The following is a 24,062-nucleotide window of genomic DNA, read 5'->3' on the forward strand; positions in this document are numbered from 1 at the left end:
TAAGGTGCCACAAGTACTCCTTTTCTTTTTGCGAATACAGACTAACACGGCTGTTACTCTGAAACCCTACTTGGGGTAACTCTTCTCCCCTCTGCCCCCGCCTGCTTGTCACTGCCTCTTTACCCCATCCTTCACCCAGGCGCCAACCCTGTCCCTGACTTTGTCCTGCCAGATGAACCTCTCCCGTTCCCCGGCCGCACGGGTTTGAAGGGCCCGTGCACAGAGCTCACCGCCCACGGCACAGGTTTGGCAGGGAGCAAGCTCGGAATCCCAAGTCCGGGCACAGTGAGGGCAGAGGAGAGAAGCCAGCAGGTATTACCGCGCATGCTCAGCAGCCACCCGCGACGCTCCCTCGTCTCTTCGGGGAACGCGCTTATTTCCGGGCAGCGGCTTCGCCAATAGCTGCTGCGCATGCTCATAAGTCTGAGCATGCTCAGTAAGTTTAGGAAGCAAAACCCGAACTGACTCGACTCAGCCCATGAGCACGCCCGCGTCTTCAACTGCCCCCGCAGGCCCCGCTCCAGACGCCAACTGCCTCGTGTGCGGGAGTGGCCGCTAGGCGGAGCGTTGCTGCTGCTGCTGCTGCTGCTCGCCCCCGCCTTCCCCAGGCTGTAGGGCCGCGCCCCCGCCTCCGACGGGTGAGTAAGCGGGGCAGCCCCCAGAGCACCTGCCTCCCCCCTTCGCTCCCCGGGGCCCCTGCTCGCCGCGCCGCTGGTTGGTGCCGGGGGGCGGCGGCGGCTCCGACCCAGCCCCTGCGCGCTCCTGTGGCGGGCCGTGGCCGGCCTGCGAGGGAGGACGGTGCCCGGGCGAGTGACGGGCCGCCGCCCCGGCCGGACCCGTGCCAGGACGTGCCTGTGCTGGGAGCCCGGGGCCTGCCGCGCCCGTCGCCGCCGGAGCTCAGCCCCACCAGCCTCAGGTGCCCGCCGGACGCGGCCTGCTGGGTTCACAGCCCCACGTTGCTGGGGTTTGTTTTTGTTCTGTGATTGCAACGTTTGTCTCGCTCCCGGTGAGGTGCGAGAGCCGCGCGAATGGAAGGGGAAGCTGGCAGACTGTACAGCGGAACCTGAAAATGGCTCTAAAACTAAGCTCCGACCGGTCCCAAATGTACATACCCTGGCAGAGCCAGCCAGCTCTTTCTCTCTCTAAACTCCGTCAGTTGTAGCCGCTTTGAGTGGGGGTAGCGTAGTAGCGTCTCCATCGCTGGCAATGTTTAAACAAAGGTCGGGTTTGTAAACAAAGAGGACTTAACGTGGGCCTGGCATTTACTGAATTACCAAAGGGGGTCAGAGTAGGTGATCACGGTGGTCCCTTCTGCCTTATAATCGGCGAATTTATTGACGCCTTTGCAGGACTGGGACACTACCATGTCTAAACACAGTAAAATATTTAACATTGATGGATCCTTGGCATTTCTGCCACAATTTGCTCTAAGAATTCAGGACAGGTTAATCAAAAATAATGTTCACATTCTGTCTACAGTATAAAAATAACTTTGCTTAAATATGTTTGAACCTAACTATGGTATAGCCTTTTGTTGTGGGGAGGAGAGGGGAACTGGATGGAACAGAAAGAACCATGTTATAATTTTATTAAGAATTGTTTTAATTCTTTTAGACAGAGAAATGAAAATATGGCTCTCTCCTATACAAAGCAGACTGTTGTTTGTACTCTTCATGTCATCTAAACCTGCTCAGAGGAGCACAAAGATAAAGTTGCCAATGATTGATTTCAGCTGAGGTGCAGAAGTTTAAGTGGTCACAGATACCGTGCAAATTAAAATTGATCTCATAATATTACTGGTTTCATAATCATAGAATCTTCCAGGAAGAACAAGTTAGGCAATACCTAAGTGAACATGCAAAACAAGCTGAAAAAACTCAGAACTTCCAGGCCTTATTTTTAATGCCTTTTTTACCCACATATTTATGAGACAACAGAAAAGACTATGCTTGAGTTATTAAAAAAGAGGTAAAATTACATTAACCTTCTTGCAGGAACAAGAACCACGGATTTCCTCTCGGGAAAATTAATTTGCAACTGGATACAATTAACTTAGGCTTGAATAAAGACTGGGAGAGGATGTGTCATTACACTAAGTAAAACTATTTCCCCATGTTTATTCCCCCCTTCCCCCCCTGCTGTTCCTCACATGTTCTTGTCAGCTGCTGGAAATGGCCCACCTTGATTATCACTACAAAAAGTCCCCACCCCTGCTCTCCTGCTGGTAATAGCTCACCTTACCTGATCACTCTAGTTACATAGTTACAATGTTACACCCATTGTTTCATGTTCTCTGTGTATATAAAATCTCCCCACTGTATTTTCCACTGCATGCGTCCGATGAAATGAGCTGTAGCTCACAAAAGCTTTTGCTCAAATAAATGTTAGTCTCTAAGGTGCCACAAATACTCCTTTTCTTTTTGTGGATACAGACTAACACGGCTGCTACTCTGAAACCTCTCAGGATGAGAGGCAAGAATGAGTAATATGAAAGCCATATGGAAATGATTATGGCAGGACACAAATGGTGGTAGAGGGAAAAAGTGGCTTTTATGTCTGCAGTCTCTAAAGATTTGGTAAAAAGTAGCTTTTTCATATATAGGAGTTTAGAAAGCAGCAAGTAAAGTAGCATGTAGGGGTTTTGGAGAAAGAGAGACTGTAATCCATATTTCATTAATCATCCACATGGAAAATGTCAGATTTTGCTGAGTCCTTATGGAATGAGAGATGTTTCAGTATCTTTGTCCATAGTAGGAATAGCTAAAGGAGATTTCAAATATTTTGAGTCCCATATCTAAACCCTGCTCCCCAGACCTGGAGAAAGAAACTGGAACATCTCTCACAAATGTTTGAGGCTTCAGGAGTTGAGCCACCAATTTTGTTTCGAGTGAAACTCAGTCACCTACATTAACGTGTTTTTTACCTTTTTTCAGAAATGTGTGCAGCTGCATTCCAAGGCAAAATGCATTATAATTAGGCTTGGTAGAATTCAATTTTTATTTTTATTTGATCATTTCAACAGATAATATTGATTGCTTCCTTTTTACATTTTTTTTGTTTTATTTTAAATTCTTCACAATTGCGCATGTTGGGATGGGTTTTAAAAATTGACAAAAAATGCTTAGAGATTTAAAATTTCACAGTTGAGAAATTATGGGCAGGTCAGAAAGTAGGGAGGGTCTGACAATTATTTAATAACAGTGTATGTTGAAATTTAAAAGGTTAAAGCTTTATGACAATTAAAATACAAATGGTCAACATCACATGTCAATAAACAAAGTAAATATCGTTACATCAGACTCAGTAACTTAAATGAATTTAAATAAATTGCAGAAGCTGTTTAAATCCCGTGGGTTTACCAGTGATACTGTATCCTCTTGAAACAGTGCAGAAGGGTTCATTTACAAGTTGAACAGACATTTTCACTGATAAAGTCCTGTAATGGAGTTGTTTATATTACAGTTAATGGTCAGTTGCCAAGTTTGTTATGATAGCTCCAAGTTCCAGTTGGGATCTGGGGGGCATTGAGCAAAGCACTGTACAAATCCATACAATAAGAGGGTCAGTGCCCCAAGTTTACAATCCAGAGTCTGAAATTTGTATGTTAAGTTACTCCTGGGGGAATTCTGTGCCAAAAATCTAAATTCTGTGCACAATATTTTAATAATCTGCATATCTTATCTGTCAAAATAATACAATATAATCTTACTGGTTTCAGTTACTTTGGTTATTTATTTCAAAATACCTGTCCGCAAGTATCTCTGTTACAATACAGAAAACAAAAAAGATTCAGGAAATGTTTTTTGACAAATAGATTGCTTACTAGGCTTATTAATACAGAACTTTGCATAATAATTCATTTAAACTACAATACAGAAACGTATTTCCCACACCCCTTACCTGCACCCCTCAGAAGCAGTGCAAGGGCCTTTGCTTGGGGGAGTCAGGAATAACGGAGGAGCTGAGCAGAGGGAAGTAATTACTGGGAAGGAGCCTCGGAGTGAACCTGGAGGATTGTTGGGTGTGAGTGGGAGAAGTATGGAATGTTTTTTGGGAGGAGGGAGGATTGTTAGGGAGTTGGAGAGCCTCCCCAATGCAGACTCTGCCTGACCCCTAGCCTCTCCCATTCAGTCAGGCACATCTGCCCCTGTCCCTGTGTGTATCTGTGGCCTCCACTCAGCTCCCTCCTGTCCCCATGTGTCACTGCACCCTTGTCCCCCGCATCCCTATGTGTCCCTGCACCACCACTCAGCTACCCACTTGATCCCATGTGACCCTGCACCCACCACTTCCATTAAGCTCCTGGCTCAATGCTGTCACCCCAGTAGTTCCTGTTTCCCCACTCCAATGTGTCTCCTCCAACCCTTCTGATCTGCAGTCAATGTGATCCGCAGGAGCTCCAGGTGCCCTACAGTCTTTGTCGTCGTCGTCCCCCCTGCCCCCAATATCCCATGCCTCTTCACCTGGTCCCATGGGCAGGGGCCTATGAGGAAAGCATCCTCTCTGGGACTGACTGCTCTGGCCCTGAGCCGGCTACTCTCTCTTTTGGTGCTACAGCAGCCACTGGTGGGTGTAATTGCAGTGCCTCCTCAGCAATATGTAGTATTCTGCAAGGGGGAAAAATCTATGGGAGACATGAATTCTGTGCATGCACAGTGACACAGAATTCCCCCAGAAGTATTAAGTGCACAAAATAAAAAAATCACAGCTATACTATGGTGTTTCTGCCAGTGACATAGGGTAAGCACAAAGCAGTGGCTTGGAAATAGCATAACTAGAATTCCCATTTCATAGGGTCTGGTGCAGTTTGGGAAAACCAGGAAGACCGTTGAAAAGTAGGATGTTCCATAAAATGTGTAATCCTTGGATGGCGTAAAGCTTCACCGCATAGTTCACTAAAACAGGTCTGCATGATCTTTGAGAATGTATGTGTTGATTGTCTTATTTTTCCCAGCAAAGGCGATATGTACAAGAGTATGCAAACATAGTATATTTTTTTAGAAATTAGTTATGTTTATCCCTAAATCTCTTATATAGAAATTTTATGAAGTATTTAATAATGTTGAATTGATAGGTGACAAGAAATCTGATTTAAAAATATTTTTTTCTTGACCAATTGTAGCTGGAAACCTGTTGTTTGGACGCTGAACTATGACATCATGGCAAGATTTCACAGAAGAACATGCATTATTTTGTTGCTTTTTATTTTATTCATTTGCTCCATGATGATGGCTTTGAAGACTCTAAGACCTGACAGAGCTGGTTTTGGGGATCCATTTGGACTTGGTCTCTTACCGGAACTTCAACAACGGACAACATTCTTAGAAAATAAACACAGTCCTCTAACTGCTGCCAATGGTGATAGTGTAACGCACACCAATAATTTGCACAGTATTGCATTGAATAGCATTAAAACATCTATGGCCTCTGTAAGAAAGTTGGAAGAGGAATTGCCTTCCCCTAATTATAACTTTCATGTGTTTTACTACAGCTGGTTTGGGAATCCACAGTATGATGGTAAATATATTCACTGGAACCATCCACTGGTGCCACATTGGGATTCCAAAATTGCAAACAATTACCCGAAGGGAAGACACAATCCTCCAGATGATATTGCGTCCAGTTTTTACCCTGAACTTGGAACATACAGCTCTAAAGACCCTTCTGTCATAGAAGCCCACATGCAACAAATGCGTTCAGCCTCTGTTGGTAATAAATGTCTGTTTATTTTTGGCATAGTAGTCATTTGTTTGACTTCAGATATTTGAGTAAACAGAACTGTTCACCTTTGTTTTTCCTACATATTGAAATGTAAGGGAACTTTGGCATTTTCTTTTTGTGTGCACAGGAGATTTGTGTCAATGATTCCTTCATGGAAACTTCTGGTTTTAACAAGTTACTTTGTACTTCAGGTTCAATCCCTAACTTAGTTTCTGGTCTTCCAAGCTGCTTCATACAAATGGACCTGTTCAGAGCAGATGCAAGATTGGGGACTATATCTATAGCTGTTTAGATGAAGGAATTTTATATGATTTGTTTACTTGTTTAACAGTACTCTGTGTAGTGTATAAAATACAGATATAGGCATTTTTGTAGTGGATATGATGTCTCTCAAGTAGAGAAGATCAGTCCTAGATGTTTCTGTAATGGTTCTCAGGCAATCTAGGACCACGTGTCACCTTATTACCCTCTACCTCTGTCGAGAGGAAGACTTGCTTATGTTTACCTGGGTGTCAGCTCCCTCACACCTCTAGCCTGTTAGCCACCCAAACAGTCTCCTCCAGACTTGTCCTTACTTTTCCTAGTTTAACAATAGGTGCATCCTAGACCACACCTTTGAAGCAGCCCCTTATCCACTGAGTACTTACAGAAATCCTAGGTTTGCTGCCCACAAGGAGATAGTGTACACACCAGCTTGTGTGATCCTACTCAGGATCAGTACCTTTGTTAATATCACAGCACTGAGTTACATTTATAATGAAAACAACATAAGTTTATTATCAAATGTTCAAATGATAATGACTAAAGATAATGGAAACATAAGGTTACATATAAAACAATTATAACCCACTTTCTAGAGACTAAATTTAATATACTAACCTCCAGTCTAAACAAGTTTCTCACACCTAAAGCTTCTTGCAGAGTCTTCCACCAAGGTAGAAATAAATGTAACTGGTTTCATAAATGTAACTGCGTTGTCTGTTTACTTCCTAGGCGCAAGATAAAGCAGTGTCTTTTTGCTTTCTTATATCCCCCAAAGTTCTTTGTCCACCGACAGCATGCTGCCTCCCTGTTGATTTTAGATTCCCCATTGCCTTTGTAAATGACTCTCCATTGCGTTACGTTACAGTGCTTAATTTACATGCCGGAGGGACAGGTGAATAGACATCCTTTGACAGAAAACTCCATTTATCAACTCTGCCTCAACACAGATTTTAAAACATATATACATATACAGTCCTTACATAGTATCTATCCAGAAGTTTCACAACAATATTATTGACCAAAATGATTGATCCTGGCTTTCATTTATGATTTCACATGATGTTCTTTGGTGAACCAGAATGTATGTACCAGGATCAGTGTATTCTTGTAATCCCATTTCTAGTTGGCATCGAAGGGTTTCTGAGTCACAGTTTCAGAGGCTGGTTCAAGAAGTCCCATAATAGACAATTATGAAATAACCTATCCACAGAGGAAAATTCTAGCCAACCACTAACACCTAATAATTGTTTTATGCCCTGAATTGTGAGGGATTGTATCCCTTGTACAATTCCTTCCTCCTGTACTTTGTAACTATGGATATTCTTACTATCCATATACATGTCCAATGCTTCTTTGAAACCTGTTAAGCTCTTGACAACATTAATACCTGGTAGAATGGGTTGTACTGTAGGTTAATTATTTAAAAAACAAAAATAACTTATACACCAGTATTACCTTTTTATCTCTTAAATTTAAAATTTATTAATGAGTTTCATTTTGTCCCCAGTTTTATATTAAATGAGGGAGAACATAAATAGGAGCACTCAGCGTAACTTTTCTATGCCATTCTTTATTTTATATATCTGTATTATAGCCCTTCTTATTTATTCTGTAAACTAGGCAGTCATAATCTTTTCTGTTTTTCCTCTTTTGGATTTCTTTTTATGCTTCTAATTATTTTATCATTTACATCTGGAACCCTTCTGTTTCTATAAATATATTATTTGACCAGATCACAGTATTCAAGGTGAAAACTTCCTGTCAATTGGTATAATGCCACTATAATATGTTCATTAATATTGTCTATCCCAGTCTTCTTACTTCCTAACATTGTTAGCTTTTTTGACCATGGCTACATATTGAACAAAGATTGCTATGTTCATACTAGTGACATTTTTGTTTTTTAAGAAACTTAAATTTCCTCTTGTTACTAATACTGGGACAGCTCCATTGGTGATGGCAACAGTGGGAGTACTGGTGTGGGCAGGTTACTGCTGGTATTGTAAGCACAGCGGTGTTTTCTCTCACTCTGGCAAAGTGATTTAAACACTGGCAACAATTATCATCTTGTTTACAGTTTTATAAGGTATAATAATCCTTTAAGATTCAGGCGATAATCTTTACCTCCAGTAAAGCTGAATTGGTGGAGAACGTTAGGAAGAAATGTCTGGTGTAGACAAGAGTCTTGGCAAAAAGAAGAATGCACCAAGTAATTACAGTTGGTTTAGGACTCAGTAGTGTGTGAATAGTTTAAATTATTTCTTTCAGTGTACATTGCTGATGCACCTATATAAGATTCCTCTGAATTTTCTCTTGGTTCTGTCTAGTCGTGACTATCTCAAATAATTTCATTTGATTTCAGAGTTCACTTGCTTTTGTGGATCATTGATTGCTACAATAAACATCAGTCCTTGTATGGGACTATACAAGGACTGATGTTTGGGGTATTGTTCACCTTTTCCTGTCCTGCAGAATTGACCATTATCCCCATTATTTATCTCTTAAACAGTTTCTAATCCATCACAGTACTTTACATCTGGCCTTCGTTTTCTTACTAGCCTTTTATGTGGGCTTTTACGCTTTCAAACAGACTTAATTAAATAAATTGGTTTTAACCAGTTCTGTTATCCCCTAATGTGGTGTTATGGTCAAGGAATTCTAGAAGATGGGAGAGGCAGAATTTCCTTTACAGGGTTTGTCCCTATCACATTGTTCTAGATATTTTATAACTCTTTATTTCAGTGAATTTATCTGGCTCTGAAGAGTATCTCATAGTTTGTAGTTCATGGGTATGCCTAATAGGTGCAACTTTTGCTGTCCTCCATTAGTGTCTGATTTTAATGATATTGAGCTGCTAACAACAATATTCAGTCACTTGAACCTTAAATTCTTTCAGATATCTGGAATGAATACCAGGTTCTAGTGACTTGCTGCGATTTACTTTTTTAGTTTGTTCCTCCCTTTGCCACTTCAGTCTCTAAGAGTGCTTCATCTTTTTTTGCCTGTGAAGAGATCTATAGTAAGTATCTTCTTAACAACCTCTGGGGTGAAGACTGATACAAAAATATAAATCAGAGCAGCGCAGAAAGCTATCTTCTTCCTCAGTTGTTCCCTATGTGTCTTAATGTGCAGCACAACCACTGATTCTTTGCAGACTTCCTGTTCCAGGTGTATTTTGAGAACTTACCATTCTTATATGCTTATCTATGTGCTGTGCCCTTTTACTTCTCATATTTATCCTTTTCTCTTGGCTTAACTTGAGCTGAATTTCTCTTATTTCTATAATGTGGCCATTGAACCATACTGGATTTATTTTGTTTTCTATTTCTTCCTTTTCTTTATTTAACAGCATGCATATGTCTTATGACAGAATTACTGTATACTCATTATCCTGCATGATTTTCTCAACCATGTCCCAACTTGATATTTGACCAGTTTATGTGCAAGTAGATGATGCACATTGCATTATTCCTATTCTATTAGATTTTGTTGCTGGTTTAATCTCCTAAATGTCATGCACTCATATATCATTTTCTGAGCTTGGAGGTTGGTAGTATGTTCCTACTTGTATTTTTATGTTGGGGGTTAGTTTCCATACATATTCTTCTGTAAAGTCCTCTTCGCTCAAAATTGTATCTCATTAGAGTGTATGGAACCTTTTAGGTATAGTACCTATTCTCCCAGTTCTGTGAACTAATGTCATTCATGTATACTTACTTTAATACCTGGCTGTAAATCCCATCAATTGTTGTTGTTCCACTGCATTTCAGAAATATATATTATTTTAAAGTTGTGTTCCAGGGCAAGTCTTTTTTGGCGAATGTATTTTGTCTCAGCTTCTCTGACACTTTTTTTATTTTTGACAATATGCATATTAGATGTACTTTTTTAAGTAACATGGTGGTATTTTTCTTGAATGTACAAATAGTAAGTTCTTTGGGGAAGGTATATTCCTTTGACTTATTTTCATATTTGGCAACTAGTGCCATATTTCTCTGTCAATTAAAAATATAGGGCATTTTTCCTGAGCCTTATAACTCAGGAATAATTTCATTAACTTTTTTTTTTTTTTTTTAAGGATTCTGTGCCATGATTGTTGGTTTTTCATTGGGAAGCAAGAGCTAGAAAAATCTGAAAGTGTAGTCTTTTAAGTGTTTAGTACAGTTGGATGGACAAGACGGGAAAAGGAGATTGCTGTTGCATTGGGGTCTGAAATTGAATTGTTTCAAGACAGTGCTACTGACAGTCCTGTTGTGGACTTGTTCAGTATACATATGCTATGTATTTTTCTCCGGGGGAAGTCCTGGACTACTGGCAATCTTACTATACTGTCATCTTCAATTTGACTTATTTCTTAAGGAATCTGTCTAAAGTCTAAAAGTTGTTCGTTTGTTGTTGAAAAAGATGGCTCTGCAGATGGACCAGAAAACATTACTCTGCTAGATTCTTGTGGGAATTTTCTAGGTCATCATCTGATAATTTCTTGATATACTCATCATAGATTTTTATTTAAACTTTAGCCTGGATACCAGTAGTCAGTGATTTATACAGAACTATGCATAACCCATGCATTAACTGAGTCTTATAATTGTGACAACTTATTTGTCATGTTATCAGGAGATAGTGGGCCTGATCTAATCCCATTATGCTCTGGAAACTTTGCTATTGTCGTTAATGGAAACAGAATGAAATGATCCAGTGACTATATGTCAATGTTAGCGTTTTCCAGTGGAACTAAAATTTTACTTGCATTTCCATAAAATACACAATATTATTAAATGTTTTTCAAACATTCAGGAAAGGAAAAAATCTTACTGAAAAGACTCTTGTGCCAAATCAATTTATGGATGGTTTTCTGTAAGTATGTAATTGTTGTTTTCAGATCTTTATTGTCTATGGACCATACGAGTTTTATGGTCCACTGGCTATGTCTACAAAGTTAGGCCTGTGTGCCATCCTTTGTCTTGATCTAAAGGCAACCTGTGACAGCCCATCAATAAGAATATTGTGCAGAGATCATGGGTAGTATAACCTTTATGTAGTAACTAAGGCTTTTAGTTTGTAAATATACTGTTGAATTTAACATCACTCAGAGGGATGGGGGGGAATTGTACGAGGCACTTATTTTTTGGCTATTTCTGTACCTTGCTTATTTAACTGTCTGCATACAATTATAACATTTGTGTGCTCATCTGCAGTAATTGCTTGGGCAAATTAGGTGTGTAGCTGCATATATCTAAGTTATTTGAAATCCTTGCCCTTCACTTGTTCCATAAAAAAAAATATTTTTCAAACCATGCTTTTATATTGTTCCTGGCTGCAAGAAGTATTTACATATATTTTGTATCAAATGCCAGTTTTACTCAGAAATGGCCGTTATTTAGTTAGCTGTATAAACTATGTTGTACATTAACATGAATATTTATATGTTTCATGTGCACACTTCTGTTTGTTTAAATTTTAGTAGGCATAATGTTGTTTTTTGGTGGCATAACTCAAGCTCATGTTTTATATCTTAGGTGTCATAGCCCTTTCTTGGTACCCACCTGGTATGGCTGATGAAAATGGGGAACCTGGTGAAGATTTGGTGCCTGTTATTTTGAATAATGCACATAAATACAATCTAAAGGTATAGTACTTTTAAAGTGTTCATATTCAATACATCTCTAGATCAAATGTACATATACATTTGTGTTCATTAACTAGATAATTTGTACTCTTTTAACAGTTGTATGTATTTTGGCTGCCATTAGGTTAACACAACAAAGGGCCTGGGTTTCCTCTAGAAATAAGAGGGACTTAGCTGTATCCCTATGGGATGGGGCCAATAGTGCAGCAGCAATTTGGAATATTTATAGAAACCAAGAATATGAAGAGAAATCGGGGCAATTGGAAAAAGCCACTGGCCTTATAACTGGAGCACAACTAACCCAGGTTCAGGCTGGAGTGGGTGAATTACGTGTTATCTCCGCCCTTAGTTCGATGACCCAGAAGCTGTTAACAGAGATGGTACTGAATATCACTGAGGCTGGGAAGGCATTGCAGTGGGATCTGGATTGCTCAGAAATCCAGGATTTCCTGAATGACCAGCTGATGGCCATTCAGCGTGATCTCGAGCATCAGGCCTGGCCTACTGCCCTTACAGACACTTCAGGAGTATCATCTGATCTGTGGCCATGGAGACACACTTGGAGATATTCTGGGTGGAGATGCAAACATTTGCGGTGTTTCTTCCAAGTATACGGACCGGTTGGAGAGGTGGGTTCCCACATACCATATCCTGCCGGGTCCGTGGGGAGGATGCATGTGGACTGGGTAATTCACCAAGACATTAACTACCTGGTATGCCTAATAGATTTTTAGACAGTGTTCCCAGAATAACACCCAACATTTGGATAGGGAGAGGGAGTCAGTGGACATTCTGGCCATTAGAACCCCCACAGCTTCAGTGTGTACGTAAACTGAAGCGAGGGGAAGTTGTCACTGTTCATGGCAATGTTTGTTGGGAGGGTATGGGACAAGGAACATACCCTGACAGGACACATACTCTTCCAAGCTAATGATAGCTGTGCGCATGTTGAGGCCACCATATTACAAGATATTCATTTTAATCTCACCATTGCTGCAGGCCTGCAGATAGAATTTTTCAATCAGTCCTTAGGTTTCAGATACCCTTTAACTGGACCACCCTAATACCTGATCAATTCCAAAATTTACTTTCACTCCTACCAGAGATTCAGAAAATTTCTGAGTTACAAGGGCAACTTCATATGCTTCAAAATATATATCAAGTTGAAAAGTATGCCTTTCATACCACTTATAGAATGCCTACCTTCTGTACTAAGTATGATGTATTGTGTTTTGTGACTAAAACTGTGCAACAACCTCATTATAGTATTATTGAGGGCATGTTATTGCTTGTATTGTTGTTGTTTGGTTTAGGGTTATTATGTTGTTGTAAAGGACGTAATAATACTTTTCATGTCCATACTAACCATGCATTGTCATTGTATCCAATTAAAACCCCTAAGGTTGACGTATTTGATGCAGAGTTTGAAATACAAAATTTAATGAAAATGGAAGTTTAAAATTGACAGTTGTGCTGGAAGCACAAAAGGGGGGAGTGTAGAAGTAGATAAAGGGAATTTGGATGCAGGCCTCTGAAATGAGCAGGAGTCAGGCTAACTCTAGCTTTAATAACGCGAGATTTGTAGAAGCAGGGATAGTGCGAAGCGAGTGGAAAACAACTGTGAAAGAGGCTGTTGTGACCTTCTATTAGATAAGAATAGAATGCAGACTATAAGAGAAATGGTAAGAAAAAATAAGATATCATGAAGGAATATGTATAAACAATATGCAGTTGTTGCTTATTATTGTCTGTAATAAACAATTTGAGCAAGTATTTATATCTTTATCTGGGAGAGACCTGCCTAGCTGGGGGAAACCCTGTGTCCTAGTGCGCACTCTCTCCCTCTATGCAATTGCTTGAGATAATGACCACAAGGGCCACGTGAGGAGTAGTGCATTGGCCTGAGGGCTGCATCACTGACACCCCACCCTTTCTGCCCCTGGCCCCACCCCCACTCCACTCCTTCCATGAGGCCTCAACCCTGTCCCCTCCCTGCCCCCAGCAGGAGCAGGAGGGGTGTGGGGTATAGCGGGGGCTCAGGGCAGGGCGTTGGGGTGCAGGAGGGGTGAGAGGTGCGACAGGGGGTTGGGGTGCAGGGTGCAGGAGGGGGCTCAGGGCAGGGAGTGCAGGAGGTGTGCAGGGTGCGGCAAGGAGTGCAGGAGGGGTGAGGGGTGCAGCAGGGGGTCGGGGTGCAGCAGTGATGTGGGGTGTGGCAGGGGGCTCAGGGCAGGGAGTTGGGGTGTGGGGTGCAGGCTCTGGCCCGGGGCCGCTTACCTAGAGCAGCTCCGGGGTGGATGCGGCGCGCACCGGGGCCAAGGCAGGCAGGGGCATGGTTCTGGCCGCTTCAGGGAGCGGAGTGGGGCTCACGGTGCCACGGGGTAGGCAGAGGGGTGCATGGGGGGGTGGGGGTGGCGCAGGGAGCTTGGTGGGCCACACGAAAGAACCCCCCAGGCCTCACAAATAATGTGCGAAAAGACCAATATTCAGCTTATTTTTTGATTCGGTTAATACTGGTTGAACAGTTCTCTTCAGCATTAGGAAATATAAAGAATGTAATGTATTTTTCCCTAAAGTGTTAATGGATTAAAATTTAAAATCAGGAAGTTAGCAGGGAAGATATTTGAAGTATCATTGGAATAATATTTTCTCAGTACCTATACTCAACGTCTATTCTTAGCACAGTGAATCTCATCTTCAATATTATATTTTGTAGGCATCCTGGCAATTTGAATGAGAAAATGATTAGAGTTAAAGATGATAGACTTGTCAATAAACTCAGAATCATTATGCAAAAGAAATTATTTTCAATCTAAAGAGAGAAAAACAAGGTCATATAAGGTGTGGAACTAGAAGTAGCCTTGTCAAGTATGCTTTGCCTCTGAATAGGACTGAAGTAAAAAGAAATAATAAGACAATTGACGGAAAGCTTAATAATCCTAACAATTCAGTCCAGCAGTGTGTTTCACTTTAGTTTGTGAAAAAATCTTTGTGATAGTATCACATTTCACTTGAGACTAGCTGAAAATTGGTGTCATTTGCATTCTAAGTGAAAAACTGCTTCTGAAAAACTGCCAGCATTGATTAATGTAAAACATTCTCTCTTTTAATTGGGTAGTTGAAAACAATGGAGTTTAGTTTGAAGTGAGCTGAAGTTTATAGCATAAATAATTTCATAAGCCCCAAGCCTGAAATTTAGAAGTAGCAATGATAGTATATTAGATTTAGTGCCTAGGTATTTATTGCTGTTGTTGATGAACCTATAAAACTCTAAATTAAAGGTAAAGTTCTCCCATTCCACATTTTAAAATCTAATTTCTCACTGAAAGCTCTCCTTGGAGAAATATTATCTGTAACAACTAGAATATATTGTTGCTTAGAAATAAAATATAAAACACTTTCATCAGCTGTAATCAGTTTTTGAATTGTCAATAGATAACCTTTTAATTAACTAGCTTAGAATACTCTATATAGTTGTGTATTTTAGTAATTTTTTCCAGCATGCTTATTATTTACAGTAGCTTAGAAAAGCAATCTTATATAAAACTAGTAATAAAGAATAGGTGTATAGTTTTTCTATTTTTTCATCAAATCTATGTTGTTAATATTGGCAGTCCAAAAAATAGTGAGTCTTATTGAATTAATCTTCAGGAATAGTAGTCTTGAATCAATTACACACATAGCATTGTGGAGACTTTTCACAGTCCCTCTTTCTAGAGCTCTGTTGGTGTGCCTGATACTACTTAGACAAATAACACCAAATGGATTTTATGTTCTGTAATGTTTTATAATCCATATTGCATTTATTGCATTTTCATTTTACAGGTCACTTTTCATATTGAGCCATATAAAGATCGCGATGATCGTAGTATGTACAGCAATGTGAAGTACATTGTAGACAAGTAAGTGCTTTCTAAAATGTATGTTTTTGGCATTCACATGCTCTGATAGATATTTCTCATCTATTGTGTGAACTCTTAAACTGTATATGGTATGACCTGAGCTTGAGAGAAATGAAAGGGGCTGTTTTGCTCATAACTGACAGACCTAGAACTCAAACATAAGGTATGCACATTTGAAAGTATTGGGACATGCATGTTATGTGGAGATGCAATAGACAACTACATTTAAAACTTCTTCTTCTTTTAGTAATTGCACATGTGCAGTCAACTCTTGGTTTGGAGCACCAGTACATGGCCAGCAGAAACGTTTTCCCTCAGTGATACCCATTGGGTGGCTTCTTTGGCACTGCAACAAGAGACCACCTCAGTGCCAAGTACCCTGGAGACATTTGCAGGAGCAAAAACCTGCTCTTCTTCGTGGTGTTGTCTTCTTTCTTACAGGTGTCTGGTCCTTAGGCGCCTCTGCCACTGATTCAACCTCCAGTAGTTCAGTTGCCTGCTTTCCGGACAGGTGGACCCTTGCAACTCGGTTATGATTGCATCACTGCTTTCATCGCCAGGCTCTCGACACTGGGCTCTGGCACTGACTGGATTGGCCCTGCCATCGTCAGAAGAAGGGGAATCCTCGTTGGACTCAGAGGTGGGATCTTGCTTATCACAACCCTGAAGCAGGACCTATCAGTCTCAATGGGACCTGCTATGGAAATGTGGCCAGGACAACGGGATCCTGCTCTGTATCAGTGGCCGTTTTGGAATTCTTGAAGGTTTCTCCCAGCTTCCAGGTATTCTCACCATACATGCTCTGGACTTGTCTGCGTTCACAGTGCTGCTGTGCCACTGTACCGCTTGGTGAAGACTCTACCTATGCTGACAGGAGAGCTTCTCCTGTCATTGTAGGAACTCCACCTCCCTGAAAGGTGGTAGCTTTGTTGATAGGAGAAGACCTCCCATCGACATAGCATTGTCTACACTAGGAGTTTGGCACACCCCGAGCAACATAGTTATACTGGCGTAAGTTTGTAGCATAGACCAGGGCTCAGTGCCCTCATCTAGAAGGGCTGAGTCTATGCACTTAGCAGCTCCGTCCCCAGAGTCCCAGCACTGGGCCCAGTACCAAGCATCAACAGGAGGTTCTAGAATGGGAAAACAGGCAGTAGAAGAGGTTCCACCTCTCAAGTCTTGGCTTCCTCTTCGCCCTCTCCAGACGAGGCCATTTCATCCAGCACAACTTCACCTCCTCTTGATGATAATTTGAGGTTTATCAGGAGTTATTAGAGTAGATATACAGCAGATAAAGACTTTATGGCAGACTCCAACCTTTTTGCCGCCCACCTCTTAAAGGGCAGAAAGAAAGTAATATGTACCCTCCCAAGGGTTTACCTTTATATTCATCCACCTCTGGGCTCATTAGTTGTTGCAGTGGCTAATGAGAGAGAATGACAGGAATACCAGGCTTCCATCCCCAAATCAAAAGGTGCTAGGAGCTAGACTTATTCAGCAGAAAGATTTATTCAACGGAAGCTTGCAGCTGCATATCCCCAACCAACCGTCTCTGTTAGGACAATATGATTTTAATTTGTAGGGTTCCATGGAAAAGTTCAAGGAGCTGTGTCTGGAGAATGCTGGGCAGGAGTTCTCTTCCCTGGTCAATGAGGGCATAGTGGTCGTCAGAACTTCACTGCAGGCGGGATTGGACTCAGCAGCTAGAACCATGGCTTCCGCAGTGGCCACGTATAGATCATTCTGGCTGCAGTCTTCTGGTCTTCCCTCTGAAGTCCAGAGTACTATCCAGGATTTGCTGTTCAGTGGTCCTTCTCTAGTCTCAGACCAGAGAAACCGCAAACTCCATGGAGTTAGAGACTCGAGAGCTACCCTGAAGTCCTTTGCTGTGTACACATCTCTCCCGGTCAGGAAGCACGGTCAGCCACAGCAGACACCCTGCTTCTCCTCCTCAACAGGAGATATCAAAAAGATTCAGGGGTTATATGTGTAGGTCTCCCCATCCTGCTGCTTTGGCTCCAGCTCTGGGCCCCTCAAGACACCCCGGAACCACAAAGCAGGCATTTTCATGGACTAGTCAAGGTTGACATACTAGTCTCTCTCTCTCTCCAGACCTGAACCTCCTTTGTAAACAATCTTTCCCACTTCGGCTGTGCTTTGTCCCAGATTACTTTGTAGCAATGGTCCCTTGAGCACTGTGGAAGTGTGATATACTCTCTGTGTGCTTGCAGACCAAGTGCCAGCTCTTGCTAAGGCTGTAGGCATCAGCTAAACACTAACAAATTCATAGCTGGAAACCAAACCAGCTCACCTGTATGTTAGTACTGTTCATGATAGGTATTACTTATAAGCATTCCATAAAGTCTAGACACTAAACACATACTTATAAGTTGCTGCATGCATTAATTTCACTTGTAGGTTCCATAATAGATGCCTTTTACTGACATGGGGAGGCAGGCTCCTCTGTGATTTCTCACCAGTCCCACTCATTCATAGACTATTGCAAAAGTTAAGACAGGATCAGGCCAGAGTCATGCTTACAGCCCCAGCATGGATCCATCAGCATTGGTTCTCCATTCTCCTGGTGCTGTCAATGAAACCTCCAGTTTCACTTCCATTAGACTCAGATCTAATCTCCTAGGATCACGGGTGCCTAGTCCACCTGAGCCTACAGTCCCTTCACTTAACTGCATGGATGCTCCATAAGGTAAATGCTAGAGAGCAGGCTTGCTTGAAGGATGTTCAGGTGGTCCTGCTAAATAGCAGAAAGTCTCTACAAGAGCTATTTACCTCGCTAAGTTGTGGGGTTTCTCTATCTGGTCTCACCAGTATGGTGTATCACTGACCAGCTTCAGTTCAACATATTCTGGACTACTTACACCAAGATTTGGCAGTTTGTTCCATCAAAATATCTCTGACTGTTAGCTCATCGTTCCCTTCTGAAGTGGACAATTGCTCTATTTTCTCCAGTGACGTGGCCCTAAAGTTTTTTAAAGACTTAATCAAATTATACCCTCGAGTGCAAGACTCTATTCCCCCAGAGGATCTAAACTTATGCGTTCTCCCACTCACCTCCCAATCTGAATCATTGGCTACCTGCTCACTGCTGCATCTATCAATAAAGGTAGCATCTTTGGTGGCTATTATCTTGGCTAGAAGAGTAGGGGAGCTGCGGGCAGTAATATCAAGGCCTTTATATACAATCTTTAAGGACAAGGGTTTACTTGCATCCTCATCCAAAGTTCATCAGGTGGTTTCCTCTTTCCACATCAACTGGCCAATTTTTTTGCTTGTGTTCTACCCAGAAACATATACGGTCAGGGAGGAAGAGTGTTTGCATACCTTGGATGTCAGAAAAGGCTTGTCCTTTCACCTGGACAGAACCAGTTAATTTTGTAAATCTTCCCAGCTGTTCGTAGCAGTGGCAGACAGAGAAAGAGGTCAGTCAGTCTCCTCCATCCAGAGAATGTATTCCTGGATTGCATCCTGCATATGCATGTACTATGACTTGGCTAATGTCGCTACACCTGACAGAGTCGCAGCTCATTTGATGAAATCACAGTCAGCCTCGGCAGACTTTCTGGCACAAGTTCCCATTGCAGACCTTTGTAGAGTGTCAGCCTGGTCCTCAGTCCACACGTTTGCTTCCCACTGTACTGTAGCTCAAGACTCCAGAGATGATGTAAGAGTGGGATGAGTTGCTCTCCAATCTTTATTGAAATAGACTCTGATCCCGTCTCCTGTTTTACAGTTTGAGAGTCATCAAGAGCGGAATGCACACGTGCAGTTATTAACTTGTTCCGTAACTACTGTTCTTTGAGATGTGTTGCATACAGCCATTCCATGATCTGCCCTCCTACCCTTCTTCATCAGAGTTATGGCAAGAGGGAACTGAGGGAGGCTAGAGACGACTCTGCCTTCTTTACCTGCATGCAGGTGGAGCTTGAGCCACCCCAACGGGTGCTGCTGAGGGGAGAAGTTTCTGATCGGTGTGCCCAGTGCACAGCAATGCCAAGAGTGGAATGGACCTGTGCAACACATCTCGAAGACCAACAGTTATGGAACCAGGTTAGTTACCAATTTTTTTCACACGCTTCATGAAACCTCAGACTGACGTTTCTAACTGCTTTTATTTAAGCTCTCAGACACTTATATTTTTTTATTTAAAAAAAATCAACAACTTTGTAGGCTGACAGCTAAACTTCTAACGGGCTAACCCATAATATCCTTAAATTCAATTCAGCCTTAAAGTCAGAGAGGTTAGACAGCTACTAGTTTTTATTTTATTGCTGCCACTTAGAGTATCTTCCATAATGATTCAGCAAATTAATGTTTTGCCTTTGAGAGGAAAGCGATACCTACTTGTAGGACTTGACACTAATAATTAAGTTATGCTGTAGATTATCTCCTTGCTGTAGGTACATAAGTTTCCAGCATATGTATGATTAAAATATATATTTGCCACATTACTGAATTAAATTAATCTTGAACATAAAGTTTTTTAAAATTCATAAATTCCTCAGTTCAGTATGTGAAAGATTCTCTCCCAACTGGCATCATATTATGAATATTTACCATATTCTTTGCTTTATAGATATGGAGGCCATCCAGCTTTTTACCGGCATAAGACCAGCACAGGCAGAACTCTCCCCATGTTTTATGTTTATGATTCTTATGTAACAATCCCTGAAATATGGGCAAATCTATTAACTGTTTCTGGATCCCAGAGCATTCGCAATACACCGTATGATGGATTATTTATTGCACTTCTAGTGGAAGAAAAACATAAGCATGAAATCCACAGAAGTGGTTTTGATGGAATTTATACATACTTTGCCACCAATGGTTTTTCTTATGGCTCATCTCATCACAATTGGCCAAGTCTAAAAGCCTTTTGTGACAGCAGCAACTTAATGTTCATTCCAAGTGTGGGACCAGGATACATTGACACCAACATCCGACCGTGGAATAACCACAACACCCGCAACCGTGTTAATGGGAAGTATTATGAGACTGCCTTCAGTGCAGCACTTTTGGTGCGATCAGAAATTATTTCCATCACCTCTTTCAATGAATGGCATGAAGGGACTCAGATTGAAAAAGCTATTCCCAAGAAAACTGGACAAGTAACTTACCTGGATTACAAGCCTCATAAACCAACTATGTATCTGGAGCTCACTCGCAAGTGGTCTGAGAAATACAGTAAGGAAAAAGAACAATGGCTTATGTGAGGTGCTGCCTCCCTTGTTTGTAAATACATTCAGTCCATCTCAGAGTTGGAAATGACACTGGGAATTCTAATTCAGCCAATCAAGATGTCTTTTATTATGAATATACTTTAAAAAAAAAAAAAACCTTTGAATGTAGTATGCACTGTTACTGTACCTGTTAGATTAACTTTGACTCCTTTTAGGGGATAAAACAATAGTGAGCAATATTGGCATCTCTAGCCTATTGTAATTGGAGAATATTTTGTGAAATGCTAGATGCTTTTTATTCATAATCTGTATGTAAAGCTTACAGAAACTCTATCTGGAATAATTCAGAGGTGACTCAAGTAGAGTGAGACAGAATTTAGAATATTTACATTTATTACTTTTAGCTATATAGCTGTGTTTCAGAGTTGAATACTCCTGAGATTAGAATTTTGTCTCAATAGTTCCTCAGAGGATAAATATTTGTGGTGCATGAAATAACACACCAATTGTTATATCATTTGTACACCTTGTAGCAGGCAGAGAGTTTACTTTAACATTTGACTTGTCTGTGGTACAAACATCAAGAATAGCGTGAAATTGTTCTGAAATTTAGAGCTTTTAAAGCTTTTGGTTTCAAAAATTGATGAAAGGTTATTTAACTCCAGATTAATCTTGTATTTGGATTTTGCATTCTGTATTTTTTGTAACTATGGAGTGTCAGCAAAATGCATTGATATTGTCTAACTAGATTAAAATTAAAGAAGGAATAATAATAACTAAAATGAGGGTGGAAAGTATATGAGCAAAGAAATTGCTCAAAATAAGAAAAATCTGTTTCTTAAATGAGATTTTCTTTAATGTTTACCAGGGATAGACTTTTTTATTACTTATCCAGACCTAGATCCAGTGTTTGGAAAAAGTTGAAAAGGTTACAAGTCACATAAATATTTTCTAGTCCTACAATTGATTTATTTTCTAGAGCAGTCTTCGTTGCATGATTTTAGTAGCACAGTCTTCAGCCACTAGAATGAATTTGTCTGTTACCATTTGAAATCTTAATTTTCAAGTTTTCAGACAGTTCGTTGATTTCCTGCAGTACTAAAGATAGCAGCTACCAAAATCATGTCAGAATTCAGGTGAGGAGAAAATAAAGCAAGATAGTAATTGAGTGATGTTCTTATTACATTTCATAACGTGCCATTGCTAGAAATGAGTGCTTAATACTGTTTGAAAGCTGAGATTCTCAGGTTTCAAATGTTATAAATCATTCATTTGTAGTCCTGGTTGTTTCTGAGACACCACTCAACAATGGTCTCTGTCTAGCAATGCTTTTTTGGCACTTACCCAGAACTGAATAGAGCAAATCCCCAAACTTGGACCACTATGGGTTTGACTATTTGGTTTTATAGTTGTGGTGAATTTGAGAGTACTTTGGCAAGTATTTAATCTGTAATATAGTATAATTGTTTTTTTATTTTATTTATTTTTACTTACTTTAGGCCTTGATCCTGCATTGTGATTCACCTGTAAACTGCCCATTGGAGTCCCATTGACTTAATAGAGTTTTGTGCAGGCACAGTAATCTGCCCATGCAGTCGCAATGCAGGATTGAAAAAGTGAAACTGTTTGTTTGTTTGTTTGTTTTTTTTTTCTGAAACATGTTTAAATTTTAATGACATGGTATTGCTGATATTTGTTAGTGACCTCTTAATGTGAAAGGAGGATGGGTTTCTCTGAAACTTGTCTCCGTAGCTTAAAGACAGTTTTCACCAAATTTATGCAGGGAAACTGTCTGAAATTCTTTAACTGTTTTATACATCCAGGATGGCAAATTGTATGTAAGGTTTCTCTTCAAATTATTTAAATGGTTCTATTAGTAAGCCCCCAAACATCATAGGCATGGAAATTCCAACTTATTTTTAACTATCATAGGGCTAGTATACTAAGATGAACATCTAGGACCATATTCTCAGCTACAGCCAAGGAGTGAGGGGTGTAGCTTCAAAAGGGGCTGCAGAGGAGCCATTTGTGGTTCCCAATGGTGGGATCAGTTCTGCTCTTGTTGGGTCCCTAGTGTAGTTTAGAGCAGCCTCAAGAGTGTGTGTGCGCGTGTACATTTGTGTGTGTATGTATGTACGTATGTAAATAAAAGGAGGCGGGGGGGGGAAGAAAATAGAGCATTGCCCTGCATCTTGTGTAGTCACTTATACCAGGGCAGAGTGAGTGTAAAATTCTACTAAATCATAACAAATACCCTGGTGTGACTACACAAAATACAGAATAGAGAGAATCTGAACCAAAGTGTGGTAAGTAATCATCTTGGATCCTATCCTGCGTTCCATGCATACCCATTGAAGATAAATTTGGGTATGCAAGGAATGCAGGATTGTTTCCCTTTTGTGTATTGAGAAGTGAGGAGTAGCTTGGCACCTTCAGCATGCCTGAGAAATGCCTATCTCTTGTCTACACTAGGAGCACTACAGTAATGGAGCAGTGTCACTGCAGTGCGTCTGGTGATGACACTCTATGCTGACGGGAGAGAGCTCTCCTCTCAGCATAAGAAAACCACTTCTGCAAGAAGGTCTCCTGCCAACATAGCGCTGTCCACATAGCGCTTATGTCGTTGTAACTTATATCGCTCAGAGGGGTGGTTTATTCGCACACCTGAGCAACAGAAGTTATGCCAACATAAGCTGTAGTGTAGACATAGCCCAATATGTAGTCTGGGATGTTACAGTGCACCTTCAATGCTGTTGTTTTCTGTTAAATGGTATCTTCTAAATATTTTGCACTTTCAGACTTCATTTCTAAGGATCTCAAAATGCTTTTTCAAAGTAGGTAAGTAGTATTTTTAGTTTTCAGATGGATAAACTGAGCTATAGATGATTTAGTGACTTACCACAGTGAATCAGTGACAGTGTAGGACATAGAGCAGGTATTGATCCCCATTCTAACCATTCGCACACAGCCTCTTAAGGAAACTAATGTATGCACTTTTAGTATCAGTTCCTTAAATAACTATACCTATTTGTTTGTTTTAAATTTGTTACTTTTTCTTTAAAGTATTTACAAGCCTGGGAGTGCACAATTCCTTCAGTTATTTCCTCATTTCTAGCTTTCCCTCTCTCAGCAACTTAAAGGGATGCTCATTCTTCCTCCTACGTGAACTGGGAAAGGCTAGGTGTAGGTAATTGTTTGCCATAGTATTCATAATAGATAATACTGCATTAACGGTAATTAGGCAAAAATAAAAACTATAAATGATTATTAAAGGCACTGACTTGCTATTATACCTGTGCTCTATAGCAATGCTTAAAATCACTGGTGACATACTACTGAGCAATCATGACT

The 24,062-nt window shown here is 40.7% G+C and overlaps 1 protein-coding gene across 4 annotated transcripts; it reads left to right on the plus strand.

Annotated features, from left to right (window-relative positions):
• Positions 1–434: 434 nt before the first annotated feature.
• On the plus strand, positions 435–24,055 carry MANEA (mannosidase endo-alpha). Of its 4 annotated transcripts, none has more exons than XM_073336784.1 (5): positions 435–638; positions 5,123–5,709; positions 11,505–11,614; positions 15,437–15,513; positions 20,108–24,055. In XM_073336784.1, exons 2-5 carry the CDS (start codon positions 5,160–5,162, stop codon positions 20,742–20,744), a joined length of 1,374 nt encoding a protein of 457 aa, XP_073192885.1. In that variant the 5' UTR covers positions 435–638; positions 5,123–5,159; the 3' UTR covers positions 20,745–24,055. The 4 variants fall into 4 exon arrangements, with proteins under 4 accessions (XP_073192885.1, XP_073192887.1, XP_073192886.1 ...); XM_073336786.1 differs by lacking the exon at positions 435–638 and adding an exon at positions 658–964; XM_073336785.1 differs by lacking the exon at positions 435–638 and adding an exon at positions 658–916.
• The last annotated feature ends 7 nt before the right edge of the window (positions 24,056–24,062 follow it).

The sequence above is a fragment of the Lepidochelys kempii genome, chromosome 3 (genome assembly GCF_965140265.1).
Source record: "Lepidochelys kempii isolate rLepKem1 chromosome 3, rLepKem1.hap2, whole genome shotgun sequence".
NCBI lineage: Eukaryota > Metazoa > Chordata > Testudines > Cheloniidae > Lepidochelys > Lepidochelys kempii.